Here is a 20876-nt window from a genome sequence, read left to right as displayed (position 1 = left end):
ATATCGTAGCTACTATAAACTCGTAATTACAATTTGACGTTTTTTCGCGATTAAACTATAATTATAACATAAGCGGAACTTATAGTTTTTTCTGCGTTTAAATGGCAAAAAAGCTAATGGGTTCAGAGTAATTAATATCATTTAAAATTGCACGTAGGCAATCTTGAAATGGAAATATTTAGCTTGATGCAATAGTCGAGAAATGTTGCACTCTTGAAAATATATTGAATATTGAAAATAAACAGGAAGATCGCGACGGATAAATGACGTCCTTCGAAAATTTCCATGCAGATTCCACGAATGCGTTTTTATTTTGCAGGAATTAAATAAATAAATTAATCGCGCAGACTTCTCTTTTTCACAGAAAAATGAATTTCATTAGAGGCTGAAAATGCAAAGTGTAATCGCGAGGATATTTTGCATCATCTACCGGTCCAGCACACCTGTTTGTGACATTAATGTGTCGCTCAATGAGACCGAGTCCTTGGCTGATGCAAGAAAATTGGAGATTTCACGAGAGAGAGAAACCGTCATCGGTATGCGACGACGTTGCTTTTGTTTGTTTTCTTTCTGGACCGGAAAAGTTCTGGAGCGAAGGTGATTAGAAGCCACCGTCTGGAGAGAAACGTTATATATTTTCCATAATTTACTTTGTCTTTCTGTAACGCGCGAGAAATGATCAATCATACACCTATGTTTCGTAATCGCATCTGCGATAAGAAATCGTCTCGTGAAATGTGTAGTCTAGATGACACATGCGATAAAAGTCTCGCCGTTCGATAACATACATGTCTGGCAGATATTTTTGATGGAAAGATATATATACGCTAATCACATACACGAGAGATGTTAGTTTTGTTTTTGCAGTTCAATCTCCGAATATCTCCCAATTCTGTTTTTAAAGATACTTTAGAATAATTTCGATACAAAAGTATCTCGCTTTCTATTTTAAAAATAGTTTAATTGTAAAATCTTACAAAAAGATTTGCATCAAAACGTGAAGAATAAATATCCTCCGATTATTGCTAATAATATTTTTATTTGAGTCCAGTATTATATAAAGAGACCAATATTCATTATTTCGTCATTTTCAACAGATGTTGCTATTTTGAATATTATCTTATCCTGTTTCTTAAAAACATGATTCATAATTTACATTATTAGTATAGTTTACGTTATTAGAGTTATAAATAGAAAACATTTATTAAAAACTCGAACAGATAAGAAGAGCTATGAGGCAATAAGGAGGAAAAATTTCGGTGCAAATGTTTCTTTTTTTTTTTTTTTTTATTAGTCGACCTTTTAACGACAAATGATATTAGACGATTGTATCTTATACGTAATCATTTTACAAAAGCAATTGACATATATTATTAATATGTAGGCAATCTGGATGAGGCATTTGATATTCACGTGACACTATACCGTGTCCATGAAATCCTTCTGTCGAGAGCGACGTCATCGATTCTTGGTATCGCACACCCATGGAAGTTGCTTACGCCGTACATTTTTCAGCATCGTTTCTCTTTCGTTATAATCTGTCATCTCGAGCCGTGACCTTCCCTACAGAATTTAAGTTCGCGCCTCCTCTGTCTGTCCACCATCGCAAGATTCAGCTCTTTTAGACATCGTCTTCATCATTCACTTTTTAATTTTATTTTTTGCGTTTGAGATTCTTCAACAAATAATTGGAATAGCATTTGTAAGCTTTGAGAAAATTTGGATTTTGAAAAAAAAATGTTAAAGAATGTTAATAAAAGTATTTGTTACGACTTCTATTCATATCAATTAATATTTGCAAAATATACTGAATTTAGATATCGATGAATCGCAAAAAAAAGTTAAAGGGAAAGAAATAGAAAAGGAACGAGAATGTATTCGTAATGATTTACGAAAGTATACAATTTATTTGATTGTAGAAAAATCTTTACGATTTTTAACGATATTTCCACTCAAGTCTTATAAAGTCGCCAAGTAAAGTTTTTACCTGGCTATGTGATACATACATATACATATATACATTCGCAATTATTCTAAAGACGAATCTAGATATTTTACAAGTTACAACACAAACATACTCTTTTGCGGAAGCGGTATAAAAACATTAAATAAACTCTAAAAAGAGAAAAGAATATCTCAAGTAGCTCAAGAGGGTAGAAATCAATTTCTCGTAATTTTTTAACAATTTATAAAATTCATCAATAAACAATTTTTTTGTTGTTGTATCTTTGCCGCTCTTGCGTTATTTATATTTAAAATATGTACATATAATTATAGTCGTCGACTTATAGCTATCATAATTTCACAAGTCTATATGTAAATCGTCATATACATAAATGTTTTGTTTCTTCGTAAATAAATAATTTTTCTTTCTATATCTCGATCAACGCACTTGACACTACAGAGTTCTAATTACCGAAAGCAACTCTCGATAGTAAGTTAAACAATACAAAACTCTAAAAACGATTCAAGCAATATCCGGGAAAATATATGCGAAATGTCTTTTCAGTATATTTACGATGTATTTCTTAGACTTCTGTATTGTCTACAAAGAATCTCCGACCAGCGAAGAATCGAGCAATTTTAATTGGTACCCTTGGAAATTTAAAATTCATTTTTATGTCCCATATATTTAGCGTTAAATGTGACTAATCTAATATTCGATTTCATTTTATTTAACGCGACAATCACATTTAATATCGGTCCGATTTTGAAAAACATACATATGGCCACATTTAATGCTGAATATGCGTTGCGAATATGAGCCTGACTCCCCGCGAATGATTCTCGAAATAGTAAATCTCTCAACTAAACGGTACACTAGCCTTCACGCGTCACAGATCACAGACACACTTAGGTACTCGGTTTGCGAACGACAACAAAGTCCTCTGCATAACGATCTATCGCCGTCTCATTTGCTTTAAGTACGGCTCACTTCGCTCTTCGTTCCTGCTCAATTGTTAAACATTCTCGTCTGTATTCGTTAATCTTGAAACGTCGAAATCTTCTTCATCATATATCTTCATAAGAGACATCTAATTAACTAGATTATGCCCAGATTATTATATATCGATCTCTGAGTTATGCTCGTGTTTCCAATTGGTACCGCTCCATCAGGAAAAAACAAAGTCTTCATCTTCCGTACGCTGGGTACAATTTTGTACCTTAATTAAAACATCCGCATTGGATGCTTTAATTATTATCTTCAACGTTCGTCCACAATTTATAGTGGATCATTCCAGTCTTCATTATTATAGCGCTCAAAAACATCAAGGAAACTCTTTGTCCTCATCTTCCATGCGCCGGGAGCAATTCAGGATCCTGATTAAGACGCATCAAGACCGTGAAAGATTTCAAATAGAGACTTCAAATAGTCGTGAGCGCATCCTTCAAGCCGCCAGCTGAGGTGGTACAAACTGCTGAACTGATCGTAACGTTAATCGCGGCGCAAGCACCGGTAGTAGACTCACTCTCAGAGCCGTCGGGGCCAGCTGAGAGGCGGAAATCTGACCGTTAGAGGACGATGATGATGATGATGATGACGACGACGAGGTCTTATCCCTGGCGTGGCGTTTCACGTGCTTCGCCAAATGGTCGCTTCTCATGAACCGCCTCTGGCAAACGACGCAGGCAAACTTCTTCTCGCCGGTGTGAGTTCGCTTGTGCCGCGACAGCTCGTCGCTGCGAGAAAAGCGACGATTGCAATCCTCATAGGGACACGGGAACGGTCGCTCGCCCGTGTGAGTGCGCGTATGAGCCTTCAGGTGCGACGACTTGAAGTAGTTCTTGCCGCAGCCGGGATGCTCGCACTCGTAAACGCGACGACGCGTCTCCACCACGCTCGCGCTCATCGTCGTGGTCGTCGCGGTGGCTGTAGTCGGTGCCGCGCTGGTTACCAGAAGAAGGGGCGCTCGCGGTAAAACCAGAGGAGAGCCTAACAGACCCGTCACCACGATAGGCGCTGGTTTCGGCGCCAGGGGTTGTAATTTTGGTAACTGCTGCTGCTGTTGCTGCTGCTGGTTGAAGCTCTCGCGATCGGTGTTCTTGCTGTTGACGATGATTTCCTCCTTGCGCAGGCTCATCTTGAATTTGATATTGCGAAGCACGTCCTCCACCGGCTCCGCAGCGTTCGCTCGCGCGTTCGCTCGCGGACTGGGCGAGTGTCGCGCGGGCGAGTTACGTGGTACCGGTCGGCCGCTGGTCGCCGAACTCCCCGCGAGATTCGCCGGACTGCAGGTACCGTCCCGATTGGCGCGCATTATTACCGAAACCCGGGCCGGCTCCGGACTTGGCGGCGGCGTGCCGTCTAGCAGCAACTGAAAACAAAACGACGAGCGATTTCAATTTGACAATTTCGTAAGAAGATATTTTAATGATACAAGAGAAAAAATTGTAGTCTATTCTCGAAGATAAGATATGAGAAGATATTTTACAGTATAATTAAATAACAAACAGACTATCGGAAAGATAATTGGAAGCTATTTACTACAGAAAAGAAATCAATTTATCGATTCATAACAACAGATTGCAGCGAATCGCGGGAGACCGATATTTCCATTTTTGTCGAAAGTACCGCTGGAAGATATACGCCTACTCGAAGGATAAATAAGGCGGAGTGAACGAAGTGTTGCGCACTCAAACGGAATCGCAACGCGACTCCAAGAGCCCGCTCTCCAGCCTGTTCCAGTCGATTAAGTCGAGAAGAGAAATCGAAAGGAAATGGGAGGAAGGGGTGGGAGACACATTGGAAAGCAAGGCAGCTTTCTGTCGAGACGATACGACTATCTATTTTATATATACCTTCGCCAGCTCGCATTGCTCGACGCATCGCCGCTTACGGGGCGGCTCGTCTTCCTCCGAGTCGGAGGGTTGAGGGGTGGGCGGCAACGCGGGGTGGGAACCCGCATCCACCACGTTCTTCCGCCCGGATTTCCGGTCTGAGAGTTTATCCCCCAGCAGGGCCGCGACGCTGAACGACAACTGCAGCGGTTCCATCTGTAAAACAAAGGGAGGCAGGGTGTTAGTCTGGAGAAGAAATAAGGGTTCATCATGCGGTTGCCTATTGGAGTTATTTAGTCCAAATGAAACATTAAAGCTAAATGAATGAAATAAGGACTTGAATAAAGTATACTGCTTCCAAGGCACTGCGTAACAAGGCAGACGTGACTAAAGAGTAAAAACAGATAAGCAATTCTTTGTTCATCCTTGAAAGATGTTTGGATTAGAAAAATATTTCTATTTCTATTTCCCAACATTCGCATGGTTTATTAATTTTAGATAAGTTTTTTTATATCTTCTCTACGTTTCATATTTTCTTTCATTGTACTTTGATTCATATATTGTCAAGCTATTTTTCAACCAATTAAGAATAGACTTTACTTCAATAAAATTTAAATTTACGGGTTAATTATAAAGAGATGATTAATGTTAAAATTAATAAAAGTAAATTCAAGTTTACATTACAAAATTAATTAAAGATTCCAAGAAATATTATACAATGAAATATTTGTCAACTTTATACAACTTATACTACCCCTAATAAAAAAAAAATTATTATTTTGCTGCGCTACAATGAACCTAACACAGAGATGACGTACTAGCAAACAATAGAATAAACATCTTGCATGCAGAAGCGAATTCGTGGAAAACGTTTGAGTTTCGCGGGCAACGGCGGACAGTGTTGTGGCGGTACATTTAATTCGCTGTCACTTACGTGTTTCAGCTGGGGCGAGGCCGGCGGTGAAAGAGGCGCCTGGTTCGTGTCCATGCCCGGACGAGGAATCGTCGTCACACGAGGACGATCCACAGAGAAAAAAGAAAAAAAATACTCGAGACACACCGCTCGAAAATTCGCAAGGAAAAAAAAGAGGCGCCGAGCCCTCTTTGGCAAAAGTGGAGCGACTGGTTCACAGGACGTTACGGACGGGCGTCTCGCGGTGCAATGAAGCTTCCTCAGCTCAGGTCGGCTCGGGCTGGCTCGGGAACGCGCCGATGTGATCACGCGCGTCGCGCGGGCGCGACCAATCTCGACGAGGGGCTCGTCGACGGCTGGCCAATCGGCGCGGCCCGGTCAGGCCGCGACCGCGTGATCGCGGGCGTGCTGTTCACGTGCTCCCAGTCTGACTCGGGCCGTGATCGTGACGTCAGCGCGCGTGGAGAACGCGGTCGATACGTCATGGCGTCACGGCGCGCCCCGAGCCCCGAGCCACCGAGCGTCACGCACAGCCTCCGTCTCCTCTTCCTCTTTCTCTTTCTCCTCTACCTCCGATGTATTCGACGTATCCGTAACGTCGCACCTTCGTCCAGGTCCCTCTCTTTCTTTCTTTCTTCTTTCTTTATTCGCATACGGCCCCGCATCATTTCTTGTGTCCGCTGTTGTAAATTCTTCTCTCTCTTTTCCTCGATATCTCCTCGTTTTTGAATGTTCTATTCCTCTCTTCTCGTTTTCTACATCCAATGACTAGCGTTTTAAGCTAGAATGTTTTGTAAAGAACGCATATATTATTTTCTGCCGCATCTCATACATTTTTTGTATACATATGTAATAATTGTAACTTTTATAATGCTCTTTTTTACTTTTCGATATCAAATCTCTCTACAATAGCAAGATTTTATGAGATTTATTAATATTTCTTATTGCTACCTTGCGTTTTGTTCTCCTCGAAGGACACGGGATTCCAGAACATCATCTGTTTTGTCGCAGCTTTATTCGGCCAAGGATATGCGCCGTCCTTTTCGAGGGTGATTGCACTTTGTAATGCCACAGAGGAAGGGTCGCGAGTCGGTTCCGAAATAAATTGTTTGTTTATTTCTGGCGTAATTCTGTTCACTCCCTGCAAATATGTATCTCGCGTTATCATTGCACCAAGACGATTCGCGCGCGGAACAACCCATCGGAATCAGCCGTCATGCTCGTGATCACCGATCGCGTGGTCTCATCCTCCACGTCGTTATCTCCAAGTCGACGCGCAATAGTGTGTCGTTGATCTTGCTTTCAAGGTGTTTGATGTCGGACGGTGAGTCCAAACTTCCGCTATTCCGATCCCAGGAGAGCGATTAACTTTTATCACGTAGGAAGCCTCAAGATCGAGTATCGAACCGTAGATATATACGAAGAAAAAGACTCTCTTCGCGTCTCTCTCTTCTCCCTGTAATACGATATAATGCATTATTATCACATATCACACGTAATATAATATATGTACATATAATATTTCTCAGTCGCGGAGTTTTTTTGCAGTTTTGTTAATTATTATCAACGTCGCGACACGTATGGGACGGAAATCTCGGCTTTAAAATCACGCGCATCTCGTCGAGGATGTTTCTAGTGTCGCAATAAAATAATTCACGTGCGGACAATTATTGGTCTTTAGACGCGCCGTTCGTCTGCTTACCGAGTTCTCGACGAGACAGAGGTAGGTCGCGTGCACCAGATGGGTGCGATCTTTTTTTAAGGTCATCTCGATAGGAATAATCTATGAATGATTCGTAGATAAAGCGTGTCTTTAGGTCAGCGTGACGAAATTTTTACGTGACATATCCGATAAAACTGCGCGTTGCAAAAATAACGTGACAACAAAAATAAAAGCTCGAACGCGATGTTGATTCTTCGATCGAGAAAGAATCACATCGCGCGTTACATCCTGTTAAACTTAGTTTATTTTTGAAGTCTGATGCGATCGATTAGGTTCGTGCATTGTTTGTAAAATACTCGTGCAACAATATATATTGATATATTTATCATATTATATATAGATATTTCTTCGTATCTCTATTTTTTCGCATCGGACTTCAAAATTGTACAACAAAGCTACTGTACTACGTAAACGTTTACTCTATAGTTAGCATTGTGCTGCGGTATGCTGGTTTGTTTTCCTGCTGCGAGGCGCCGACACAGAATTCCGCTATCGATATAGTAAACGAGACACACGTGGAGGCTCGCGTTACATCATTCACCGTTTTATAAGCGCATCGAGTGCGACGTCCTACGCGAAGTCACCAAGCCATTATGCGCGCGCGCGCCTATTCTTGTCATCCTCTTGTCACCTTGCTGCATTGGAAATGAAATAAACACGTTAGGCGAAGAGTTAGAGAGTCGTTAGAGAGAGAGAGAGAGAGAGAGAGATATAGATAGATAGATAGATAGAAAGAAGATAATGAAGAATCTAGTAGAAAATTGCTGGAAAAACCTGAGGAAATTGTTGACCTTGTAGCCTTTTCCATTTGCTCGAGAAAATGTAGTACAGTTCTTGTCATCCTCTTGTCACCTTGCTGCATTGGAAATGAAACAAACACGTTAGGCGATGAAGGATGGCGAGAGAGAGAGATAGAAAGGAAGTAGTGAAGAATCTAGTAGAAAACTGCGCTGTGAGAAGATTGCATTGACCTTGTAGCCTTTTCCAGTTGCTCGAGAAAATGTAGTACAGTTCTTGACATCCTCTTGTCACTTTGCTGTATTGGAAATGAAATAAACACGTTAGGCGAAGGATGAAGAGAGAGAGATAGAAAGGAGGTACTGAAGAATCTAGTATATAGGAACCTGCGGAAATAACCTGAGGAGATTGTTGACCTTGCCTAACCTTTTTCAATTGCTCGAGGAAATACAGTACAGTCTGTCCGGAATTAAACGCAGTTCTATACATCAACACATCCAGTTTATTCGTAATTCGCTCTTACGCGTAGAACCGCTACTTTTCAACTTCGCTTACCAAATCAAATACCACGAAGTGCCATCTTAGGCTCGCGTGATCGAATAAGGTACTACGTTGAAACGAACGACTGTAGGTAATTCTTTTATAATTAAGAATCGACAAGATCGATCGTCGGTAATTAAAAAAGATCAAGAAAGATAAAAGGCGAGAAGCTATTGCTAATTGCTAAATCCTCCTAAATATCTGTGTCATGATTCGAGAAAGAACTTGTAATATGCTCCATCATGCATTACCTAACGATAATAAATACATGATGCTGATAGGCATATATATTTATACGATGTGAATGTGGAAATCGAATTCCAAAGTGCTATCTAATCTGTTCATCATCCTTTGGCTTCTCCTGACTATCAGTGTCTCGCGAGTGAACGAAGCGAACGAAGGAATTATGACAACCTTGACGAATTTGCCGCCGATAGCGAGGCTGTCCAGCAAAGTGATCCGGATCCTGGGATGCAACCCCGGACCGATGACATTACAAGGCACTAATACTTATCTCGTGGGGACAGGACACAGGTGATACACGTCAATCATATGTGTATACAGTAGACAAGTGTTACATGTTGTTACATCTTCGTGACATTTTCATTTGGACCGATTGACACATTTTACTTAGCTATTTCATCACCTTCAAGAATTATTTGTACATGAAAAAGAAAAAGAAATGTCCTTTTTATTAATTAACATGCTTAAAAATATCGAAATATTTATTTAGATTGAAAGATATGTCAGTCATTAGTTGAGTAAATAAATTTAAAACTTTATCTACCTAGAATTTATAAAAATAGAATTTTTTAATAGCATTTTGTTGTATGACGAAACAATATCAAGTAAAACTGTTTCATGTTCGAAATTAAAAATCGTAGAGTATGTAGAACTTTTTAAGTTAGATGACAGTTTTCATGTTATGAAAATTTTATTTAACTGAGATGTAAAGGATAAAAAAGTATTTTTTTTTCGACTATTATTAAGATAAAAAAAACTTAAAAAAACAAAGAATTATAATAATATACTGACAGTAAAATACAGTAAATTATCCATCATGCAAATCATATTTTAAAGTATTGGAGTAAACAAATGTTAATTAAATTACAAATAATAGTACTATTAGAATAACATCTATATGCTTCGAATATTTATTGTAAGAAACTGCTATAATATTCTGTCTAAAAAAATTCTACCTTTAACCTATCTATAATAGGAGAATAGTACAGAAAAAAAATTAATGAAATATCTAATGTACAAGAAACAAAAACTACTATTCTTGTTCTCGTAATGAAATTAAATTGATCTTTCATGAACTATTGATTGTTGCAGACGTGTACTGGTCGATTCTGGAGAAAAAAAAACAGCTGACGCCTACATAAAGCTTTTAAATAATGTTCTAAGAGAGGAAAACGCGACCATCGAGCACTTGGTAGTCACTCACTGGCATCACGATCACATTGGAGGAGTGGAACCAGTGTGGAACTTACTGAAGAGTCTGTTTCCCTCGGACAAGCAACCCACTGTGTGGAAACTGCCACGATCGACAACCGATGACAGCTCGAACGACGAAAGGACTATCCAATGGAAACCTCTGAAGGATGATCAAGTGGTGGAAGTCGAAGGGGCGAAGCTCCAGGTGAAGTACACCCCAGGACATACTAGCGATCACGCTTGTCTGCTGTTGCAAGACGAAGATATCCTATTCAGCGGCGATTGCATCCTCGGAGAAGGCACATCGGTCTTTGAGGACCTCCACGATTACTTGCTGTCGTTGGATAAGATCCTGGAGATGCGGCCCAAGGTGATTTATCCGGGCCATGGACCGGTTCTAGATGATCCATTGCCCCGTATACAGTATTACATCAGTCACAGGAAACAGAGAGAAGAGGAGGTTCTGCGGATACTGGAAGAACAGGGAAATAATAAGCCAATAACTGCGATGGAAATTGTTAAGTTGATATACAAGGTAAACATCAATTTGAGAACATATACTTTCAAAATTGCTAATTTTTAATTTGAAGCAATAAAGAATGACATTTCTTTGCACAGAATATGCAAGACAAATGGCTTGTCGCAGCATATACCGTGGAACAGCATCTTCAGAAGCTAAAAAAAGAGGGAAAAGTGTTACAGGAACAAAAAGGCGGCTGGTGGAGAGTTAAAGGCAAATTATAAACATATCGGATAGAGTATCGAGAAAATTAAAATTGAATATTTAAAAATGCGAAACAAGTTTTGGGACAAAGGACTTATAAAGTGCAGATTATAGCAATCGGAAAGCTGTAAGAAGCCATAATTATTACATTTTATGTATATACATATATAAATTTTATTAAAATATAATAATTTCTTAAAAAGAATTCTGATCATGAGAGCTTCTAATGTGGATTATTGAAATAATAAAAAAAAATATGAAAATTCCACGCGATTAATTGTAAACGAGACGTATATTGTGAAACATTTATTCAACTCACAGAAGTAAATAATGATACATCGTTAAGAATTTCTCTCTGTCCAAGTTAGGCTGATAGCTATTATCAATAATGTGCGCACAGCTAATAGAGTACACGTTTACGACAATTTCACAAGATATATATCGCAAGCGGTACACAAGTTACCTTCCCTCTTTAGGCGAACCATAGTCATCGCGTGCAACTACAGATACATTACAACGGTCAATATAAAATATATATAATATATATATATATATATATATATATATATATATATATATATGTATATATGCGTGTATATATACTTGGCTATAATGTTGTCGCGACACAATAAATGTTTCGTTATATTTTTCGTTATAAAATCTCTCTTATTTCATCTATTAGCTACATAATCTTGGCGAATTAGCACCCCTCGTCTTGAACATGTGGAGAATTACCTCCGAAAAATTCGATGTCGCGATATACGTACAGGGGATATCACCAAAGTGCGAAGTGTTGAAAATAATGCTATGGGAACTTAGGAAATCGGTGGTTCAAAAACTTTTCAGTGTCTAGGAAATCCAGGAATTCACAGTATAGAAATTCAAATCTGAAAATGATTTCATAATCGCGAATTTAAATTTCAAATAGAGATAGACATTTTGATTAATTGAAAATTTAAACATTTAAATTGTAAGAGAAATTTAAAATCTTTCAAAAATTTTTAAAATTTGAAACTTAAGAATGTGGAAATTTTAATATTTGTTGATCCATTTATACAATCCTGAAAGCTGAGAATCTGTGAGAATTTATAAGAGTCTAACAAATAATAAGAGAAGAAGTGTAGTAAGAATTTTGTGTGGCGCACTTAAGTTATATCCAGTATATATAATAATTATATGGACATATATCCTTAATAAGCTCACTTTGTTACTTTTAAATTCACCCTCCACTCTTTCTTTGGATAAACGTAAAAAATATATATTTTTATATATAATATATATATATCTTTATATATATATATATATATATATATTATTTCAACATACACACATAACATAATCTCTCTTTTTTTATACATACACGCACACGCGCGTACACACAATACTCTTTCACTCTGTCATTTTTATTCGTCTATCAACTAATGATAACATTAACGTAATCACGTAACTCTTATTATCATTATCGATATACTAAATAACAAAACTGGAGAAGAAAACAAAAAGAAAACTTTATCATCGAACAATATACATATTCTACATTACAAAATATATACTTGGGACACATATAAAGACCACAGCGACGAGATGATCCATTCTTTCGCAATAAAATCAAATTGATAGTAATTTCAACAATGTCGATAATTCATATATAATTATAATATAGTTACACATATACTTTCGCCAGCTCTATTGTTTTGTTTCTCTTGGCAAAATTCTTTTTCATTGAGTCTTTCGATTGACTTTTCAATTACTTTCATTGAGCAAGATATTTTTTTGATGAATTAAACTTAAATATTATCATTAGATTCCAATGCAATGTCCGGGATATATTTTCACAAAGAGTGTGATAATTGAAGATTAATAAATTAATAATTAATTAATAAATATTAACTAAATATTTAGAAGGGAAGCAAATTAGTATCGTTTAAACATTTTTCTGTGAATTCTATCAATAAAAGAGGATGTAAAATATAAAAAATCAAAATAGAATTCAAGATAGTTTACGATGTAAAAAGGTACTCGTGAAGAGACATTGGCGAAGATGCATAATAAATTGTTAAGATAATTAACAACATTTATATAAAAGATAGAAGGAAAGAAAAGATGAAAGAGAAAAATATCCGATTTGTCACCCTTTTTTGAGGGCCCGTCTTATACTTAAACATTAATAGTTTTTTATCTATAATGAACTGCCGCTGTGGACTTGTAGCGTTTCTCTCCGGTGATTGCAGGAAGATCTGGAAGTATCTCTGAAAACTTTGGATTTTTGAAAAATTCATTATACGATGTACTTTAAATAAAAAAATCTTAATAATCTCATAAATTGTTATATTGAAAGAGATTAATTATTAAAACCGAAAGATCAATAATTCAGAGATCAAGTACTCCAGAATCCATTAAAAATGACAATTCGCGAATCGAGCAATTTGTAACTTTTTCAGATATTAAATATCTCGAAATATTTATATGTTATAAATTTAAACTCCAAAGTTAACGAAGTACTTTCGCTTTTTCTTCTCTAAAAATAATCACGTTATAATAGTAGCCTAAAACCATCAGCATTGGATCAAAGTGATAATCTTGAAGATTAATATCAATCTGAAGTTCAGAAACGTAAATGTCACAAAGATGTTGTTTATCTATTTATGAAAGATGTTTTAATTGTTCAAACCTTCTTGAATCTTTGTATCTCACATTTAGCTAATTGTGACCATACGAGCCTAAACTCTGACTTGGTTTACATCACGTCAACGTCCTTCATAATACATATACTAATAAACTGATATAATATGCATTAGAAGGACATCTAATAGTATGCGTATCAAGTATATATGCAGCGCTATAAACATTCACATATTAGATTATTTACTAAACATTTTAAAAGGCAAAATTGTTTTTTTTTTTTTGCAAAAATTTTATTGGGTTTTCAAATAAACTTTGATGTAAACGCAGCTGAGTTAAACTCTTGGTGCACATTATTTTAATTTGCATATCAAAAAGATGCACTGTGTAGGCTAAACTTCTATATTAATGTTGCAAACACTCTTCATATACGAAGCGACTACAGAATTTTAAAATCAAACGACTATGTGTCTCTAGAGCTAAATGCAGGATACAAAGACAGATTTTAAACTTTCGCTTTGTTCAGAAAGAAATTAACTGAAGAAAATCACCTCTGTCTCTGGCGAGGAACACGGCAGTACTACAAGAGAAATCCACTTTGGGGAAGCTGTTCAAAACAACTGGGATTGATGTAACTCAGAAGATCGTGCTCCGACATCGAGGTGAGTTCTTGAGGCAGCATCCCATCCTCCGGCTTCCTGTTGACCGCGGTATTTGCGGCGGGATTAGGAATCGGGGCGTTTACAGCTTGACGATTTGGAGTGACCGGAAGCGCGACCGGTGGTGATTTGCTGGTGACCTGTTCGACCATGTTGTTTTGCGCCGACGGAGATTTCGGCAAAATCACTTCCATCGTATTATTCATCAGTTGCGCGCTCTGTGTCGCCACGCTGTTCAGAATGTTCTTTGTGGCGATGATCGCGTGAGCGGTGGTCGTCGTGATAGGACAATTGTTGATGATGTCCTTCGTAGCGTTGGTGATGACGTTGTTGATGGCTTGTTCGGCCGCGGTGGTTAAACGCTGCTGACAAGGTTCCTGGGCGGCTCCGCTTGCTAAAGCGGAACTAGCTTCCGCTACAAAGCCCGCGGGCTGATTCAACATTGAGCTGATGTCTTGCTGAACCGCCTGCTGCATAGCTTGGGCCGCTTGGGCCTGCTGGACAGCTTGCTGCACTGCTTGAACCTAGAATATTTTTTGTTTAACGTCGATCGGTCAGTTTAACTTGAAAACATTTTAATACTTAATTAATAATTTGAATAATTTGAATAATTAATAAGTAATGATAATATGTTTATAGATTACTCTAGAGAAATTTAAAAATTTACATTTCTCTAGATATACATTTATATATATCTATAATAAATTAAAAGTTTATCAAAATTGCTACTGACCTGCTGCACTACTTCTTGTGTTGCTTGTTGCACCGCTTGTTGTACTACTTCTTCAGTCGCCTGTTGCACTGCTTGCTGTACCCCGTGAGCCGCTTGAACTTGCTGCACTGCCTGCACTTGTTGCACCGCTTGTTGCACTACCTGAGCATGCTGTACCACTTGATGGACCACCTGTTGCTGCGCCTGTTGCACAGCTTGGACTGCCTGTTGCTGCACTTGCGCAACAACTTGTTCAACTTGCTGTTGGGCTTGTGCTACTACTTGTTCCACTTGCTGTACCTGCTGCTGCATCACGGCCACTTCTTGCTGCGTGAGCGCTTGCATCTGCTGTTGCATATGCTCTGCCGCTGGTATCGTATTGCCAGTGACCTAAAAATACAAAACAAAATTTACATTTATACTTATGCTTATCTTTTAAAGGATTTTATACTAAATTTAAAAAAATTTCTCTATTCCAGATTCTAAATTTTCTTCTAACATTCTAAAAAATTTTTTTATTTTCTTTATATTATAAACTTTATTTTCTCGGACACTCGGAGCTTTCTAAGATTCTAACTTTCTGATCTAATCTTTTATACCTTATCTAAATAAGTAATATTTACCGTAGAATTCGATGTGGCTGAGTTGACTTGCGTTTCCGGCAACTGCGGTAACAATGCCGCATTAATGGTAGTTAGCAGACTCTTTCCTGTTTGTTCCACTGTCGTTGCAGGCGAAACCGATGTCGCGCCTGCTGTCTGTGGCGGTATCAATGCCTCCAGCAGCATCGATCCCTTCCCTGGAATCGGTGGACTAGTCCTAGTTTGTTGACCACTGCTGATTGCTTCGTGCTCAGCATGGCTCAACAGTGCAGTGGAATTGGGATTTACGGCACGTAATGGAGATACCATCTGTTCAGCTGCAGAATTTACTAAAGCATTTACTGAAGTTTGCCCTGAAAAGATACAGTATATCGATATTTTACATTAATCTCAAATTTCTCAACAAAGAAATTAGAAAGTTTTTATCAAATATATATATTTTATAATTATATAAATTATATATTTTAGAATGTTAAATATAAGAAAATATAAAATTCTTAAATAAAATATAAACAATAGTACTGCTTTTTTGATACACAACATCATATACCTGTGGTTGTCAATATTCCTGGAGGCGCCGCCGACTGCTGGGCGCTTCCTGAGATAATAGAAGCTCGCTGCTGCTGAATGGCGAATTCGTTTTCTGGATTATCAGATTTTTCGCTTGTAGTCACCGAGGATTCAATGTGATTCAGATACTTTTCTACCACGTGACTGTTCGGCGCTGATAAACTCTGTGTCCCGGAAGCGCCGGTGAAACTCGACAATGTGCCAAAGTCTGGCTGATGATGATGTTTCATGCGAAGATCCACCACGCCAGCACCTTGAAGAGCTGCTCCATTCGAACTGTTTTCCGTTGGTAAAACACCATTGGTGTCCTTGAGATGATGAGGACTGAGAACCGCGACTTGAGTTGGCTCATGCATGCCTACAATTAACAATTGAAAAATATTTGACTTAATTTAAGAAAATTTAAGCTATTAAAATTTTTTAAATTTATGATTCAAGAAAAAAATAAGATTTAACTAAGTTTATAGAAAATTTATAGTTATAATATATATTCTGTATTCAACAAATAATCATTCAAATTATTGCTGTACCTACCTCCAAACGAAGTCGGATGATGTGCATTTACCATGGACAAGGGATTACGTATTAGATCCACCACTCCGAGAAGACCATTCACTGCCTCTCGCACAGGACTGTTGATATCAGCTTGCGAAGACGCAGCCTCTCTGGAGTTCTCGTTAACTAATTGCTGGAGGGGAGAGGCGCCTGATGTCGGCCCGTTCGTGGCCGTTGTCGGCGTTGGAATGCTCTGCATGCTGTTTTCGCTCAGCATGCTGTTCTCACTATTCTCATCCAGTACTTCCGTCTTTAGATTGTCTGGTAGGATTAATTGTAGATTTGATGAGGATCGTCGATTCATTAAAGAATTGGCCACAAGCACCGGGGGTGGCATCATGACGTCAGGGGACGAATTCGAAGACTGCGAGGCCCACATCATCACCGGAATCACCTGGGACGTTCCCGCTGGTGGCGGACTAGGGTCATTCTTCAGAGACTCTGCTGAAGAGGTGGTTTGTTGTGGCTGAGTCGAAGGATTGGTTAAGAAACTCGCCGATCCTACAGCTGCTTGCGTTATCAGAGCTTAAATAAATAAAGATATATTATTTTTATTTATTTACCAAAAAGTATTCATCTAATAAATCAAGAAATCATTCAGATTTAATTTATTCAACTCACTGCTGGATGCTACATCCGTGGCCAATGGCACCACGGATGAGGATGTGACCAGGTTAGCGTCACCGTTCGCCAGTGGAGGTGAGATAGACTCGAGTTTGCCAATAGATGGCTGCGGGGCTGTAGAAGCGGCAGTATAAAGGAAAGTATGCGGTTCACTCGTCTTTCCAGACGATACTGCATACAATTTTACGCTGACTGTCTCTGTAGGTGCTAGATCCTGCCTGCGGTAAGCCGGCACTACGCACACCAAGTGCGCCGGGTGTAAATACTCCTTGTCTGGCAGCACGGTGCATTCCCAGTGCGGTTCTAGATTCGTCACGTCATCATTATCCAACTGAAAGACTACTCGGGTATCCTTTAGGAAATTTTTGCCTAGTATAATGAGTTCTGGTCCACCGGTGCACGGACAGGACGTCAGAGACTTTTTGCAGATCTCTGGAATTCCAGGTGGTTGAGCTGTAAACATATAAGTTTGATGAAACAAAACCGAATAATGAGCGCATCTAAAAATCTTATCTAGTTTATGATATTAATGTATTTTCTTTCTTCTTTTTAATCTAATTATAATGCTTATTTTGTTAATAAAAAATCCATCATTTTTTTCGACTTACTGCAGACTATCGGCTGCGAACAAATTTGCAGCGTCTCTGTGGTTCCATCAGCATGCGTGATAATCGTGCGGAAGATCATGCGGCACCGTGTTGACTTCTTCTTACTTCTTCCCTGAAGTAGCCCGGCCTCCTGAGGAAATCGATGTTCCACGTCAACATTACGTTCCTTCAGGATACCAACGCAATCGCAGGTGATATCCTTTGCAGGATCCATATCAATCTCGATAACAATCGTGCCGTCGAGCTTCCGTTCGATGCAGGGTGTAGAATTCTTGCCGCTTACTCGGCAGGCCTGATAAAACATGTGCGGCGCCACTCTACCCATATCAGTGCCGATGAACACCTGCAAAGTTGCCGATTTGTCGTAGCCGATCAGTCGGACAATGGGAAAGCCATTTGCGCTACGGTCCTTTACTGCTCCCCTCGAGCCTTCCGTCTGGTAGCGAGCTCGGTGTTGTTGTTCAGGTTGGCAGACAATCTGCAGTTGAGTCTTACCATTGACGGAAATGTGGGCTAGCGATCAGAAAAAAGATCGTAAACAATATCAGATCGAGATGCTGAGTCTGTTTGGGGAGTGCAAAGTACATCAAGAAATAATTTATGGAAGATGCAGGTGTGTGAGTAAATAGAGAATATTAAATATTGTTGGGATCTCTTGACAGGAATGTTTACCAATTGGTCTATTGGAGGAATGCCAAAGAAAGACAGGTTGGAACTAATCCAATAGTATATTAGATATATACACATGACGAATTATAATAGAGATTCTTGTTTTTATATTTAAGGACTTAAGAAGACAAAGATTGAATTCGTTTGAAAAGTAAGGAAATTTTGAACCTTTTAAATTATAAAAATTTATATTTCAAAAAGACTCGACGAATAAAATCTTTTGAAAAATTCAAAACTCTAAAGATTCTAAATCTCTATTTTTACAAACATGAAAAATTTAAAAATTTTGAATTAATTTATAAAATTTACATTCACATCATCAGTGAACTCATAATTGTAACCCCATTGTAAATCATTATTTGATTCATTATTAACCAATGTTATCATAAACTATTTTTATTTAATCCTCTACGATAAAGCATGCTGCTCCATAATCCGTAGATTATAAATACTTTGATCGCAGCCATGCTTGTTTGACCTACATTTGGTATCAAAAAGCGGAATATCAAATTTCATGCTGTATTTATATTGTCTTTTTGCCTATCGCTACACGAGAAGGAAAAAGAGAAAGCGCTGGTTCCAGAATCGAAGGAGATAGCTTATCGGAGGAAAATAAGCAATTTCGTCGGAAATAAATTTACCAATGAGTTTGCTCTTGTTGCAAAACATCAAAGTCGACAATGCGCGACTTCTGCAATGCGAAGTAACGAGTCGTTTATCCCTCCCTCGCTCTCTGGCAAGACAAACGTTTTCTCTCTTCCGAAACGACTAATTTTATGAGATGCAATAAAGTGCACAAGTCTTTCATTTGTGTTAACTCACAAGAACATATACTTGGTATTGATAAGTAGAATTTGCAAGAGAAGTCGAAGTGCGAAATTTTCGCGATTGCATCAACCGTACAATAATAAAATCTGTCGTTTGTAAGAGAATATGTTACATTATTTGTAGTGAAGTCATATCTATAATAAGCAACTAAGTAATTTAAAGACTGAAGAATTAAGAATTCTCAAGATTTTACAAAATTTAGTAAATTCTCCCCCTCCTCAAAAAAGATAATTCAATATTCTCAATTTAAAAACTTGAATTTTGTATATGCTGATCTCATTTTTCATTATATATTTTCATCAATTTCTATCATATATATGTATATATAAAAATATTAAAAACTAAAATATATATCTATCTGAATTCTATTCTACATATCTATTCGAAGACATACACAATTGCGAAGTGAGGGTGATAGGCCCCTGATGAGCGGTCCTCTTAGTCAGCACGTTCAAGGCAGGTCGAGGTCTTGTCACGCCTACGATTCTGCTCACGGAATTTCCGGTTCTATTACCGGATACACTTCCCAGACTGATTCCATTGGCTGTAGTTCTGGTTGTCAAGGACTTATTGTCAGGACTAGTTCTGGAAGCCACTTCCGGAAATGCGAAGTTTGCATCCTCGGATTCCAACTTGATGTCCATCTTCCTCCTTTTTGAGTCCTCCTCGCCGACGCCGTTCCAAGGCTGATGAAACAATTACAGTATTGATCGATTCATGACAGAGACGTACATATATACAAGATGTCTCGTTAAATATTCACTATTAAATTGGGTACATTAAAATCAGTAGATAGATGTACATAAAAGGAATAGTGCTAAAATACATGCACACATAGAGTATAAAAAAAAATTAGCAATGGTTAATATCTTAATAAAACTTTCTTAAAAATTTTACTTTAGTGAAGTCCTTCTCTCTCTCATTTGATAAAAATATTATAGAATATGTATCATTGAACTAAATTAAAATTATAAATTAAATTATCTTTATTAAATTAAATTAAAATTTTATGAAAATTCTATTGACATTAAATATCTTAATAAGGCAATTCAGCATCATTTTTCGCTCGATGCTGTAAAAAAGTTATTTCGAATGATTAATACAAGAGGGACACCCCATACGTGCGCGAGCGTCTGTGTACTTAATTTAACGAATCAGAACTCGGTTGGGTTCAACTACCGTTCGAGCGGTCGGCGATCTCCGATGATGATATTGATGACGATCACGCGTATCCTCATGAACACATTAAATAACTTCATCTGGCTTCTAACGACAAGAAGGCTCAAGGCCGTAAGCAAGAATAAGTAAAGTGCGAAGCTCATATAGGGGCCCGTCAACTCATTTTTCTTCTGCTTCTTTCTTCGATCTTTCAGCAAAGAAAAAAAAAAACAAGGAGAAGAAATATGTTGGAAGTAATTATTTTAGATTCGATTAGTAACTACTTGCGAAGAAATTCTTATCCTGCGGAAAAATTTTGTTAATTTCTCGAAATAATATTATTTTTAACGTTCCAGCGAATACTTTTTTCATTTATAATTTTTCGCGTAGCGAAAATATAAATAGAAAATTTGAA

At 38.0% G+C, this 20876-nt stretch overlaps 3 protein-coding genes across 8 annotated transcripts in view; 1 reads left to right on the top strand and 2 right to left on the bottom strand.

The window, feature by feature from the left end:
- Positions 1 to 1884: 1884 nt before the first annotated feature.
- On the bottom strand, positions 1885 to 8440 carry LOC145945555 (uncharacterized). Its single transcript, XM_083054616.1, has 6 exons — positions 8190 to 8440; positions 7835 to 8050; positions 6644 to 7148; positions 5714 to 6473; positions 4801 to 4995; positions 1885 to 4316 (listed from the first exon to the last, which is right to left on the bottom strand). The coding sequence occupies exons 4-6, from the start codon at positions 5765 to 5767 to the stop codon at positions 3390 to 3392; spliced, it is 1176 nt and encodes a 391-aa protein (XP_082910742.1). The 5' UTR covers positions 5768 to 6473; positions 6644 to 7148; positions 7835 to 8050; positions 8190 to 8440; the 3' UTR covers positions 1885 to 3389.
- Positions 8441 to 8844: 404 nt separating this feature from the next.
- LOC145945557 (endoribonuclease LACTB2) lies at positions 8845 to 11059 on the top strand. Its single transcript, XM_083054621.1, has 3 exons — positions 8845 to 9227; positions 10029 to 10665; positions 10749 to 11059. The coding sequence occupies exons 1-3, from the start codon at positions 8998 to 9000 to the stop codon at positions 10872 to 10874; spliced, it is 993 nt and encodes a 330-aa protein (XP_082910747.1). The 5' UTR covers positions 8845 to 8997; the 3' UTR covers positions 10875 to 11059.
- Positions 11060 to 11145: 86 nt separating this feature from the next.
- Nfat (nuclear factor of activated T cells 3) overlaps positions 11146 to 20876 on the bottom strand; it is a 34490-nt gene continuing 24759 nt past the window's right edge. For 4 of the 6 annotated variants that reach the window (XM_083054602.1, XM_083054598.1, XM_083054601.1 and 1 more), the window contains 8 exons: positions 19698 to 19989; positions 17807 to 18319; positions 17196 to 17651; positions 16554 to 17099; positions 16000 to 16377; positions 15471 to 15802; positions 14869 to 15237; positions 11146 to 14659 (listed from right to left, as the gene is read on the bottom strand). In XM_083054602.1, coding sequence (XP_082910728.1) covers positions 14057 to 14659; positions 14869 to 15237; positions 15471 to 15802; positions 16000 to 16377; positions 16554 to 17099; positions 17196 to 17651; positions 17807 to 18319; positions 19698 to 19989 — 3489 coding nt within the window. In that variant the 3' untranslated portion in view covers positions 11146 to 14056. The remainder of the gene's footprint in view (positions 14660 to 14868; positions 15238 to 15470; positions 15803 to 15999; positions 16378 to 16553; positions 17100 to 17195; positions 17652 to 17806; positions 18320 to 19697; positions 19990 to 20876) is intronic. The other 2 variants (XM_083054599.1, XM_083054600.1) reach the window with 2 other exon arrangements.

Source organism: Prenolepis imparis, unplaced genomic scaffold (genome assembly GCF_030444845.1).
Source record: "Prenolepis imparis isolate NDT839.2.m4 unplaced genomic scaffold, iyPreImpa1.0 SCAF_14, whole genome shotgun sequence".
Taxonomy (NCBI): Eukaryota; Metazoa; Arthropoda; class Insecta; order Hymenoptera; family Formicidae; genus Prenolepis; species Prenolepis imparis.
This window is presented reverse-complemented; position numbering and strand designations above follow the sequence as displayed.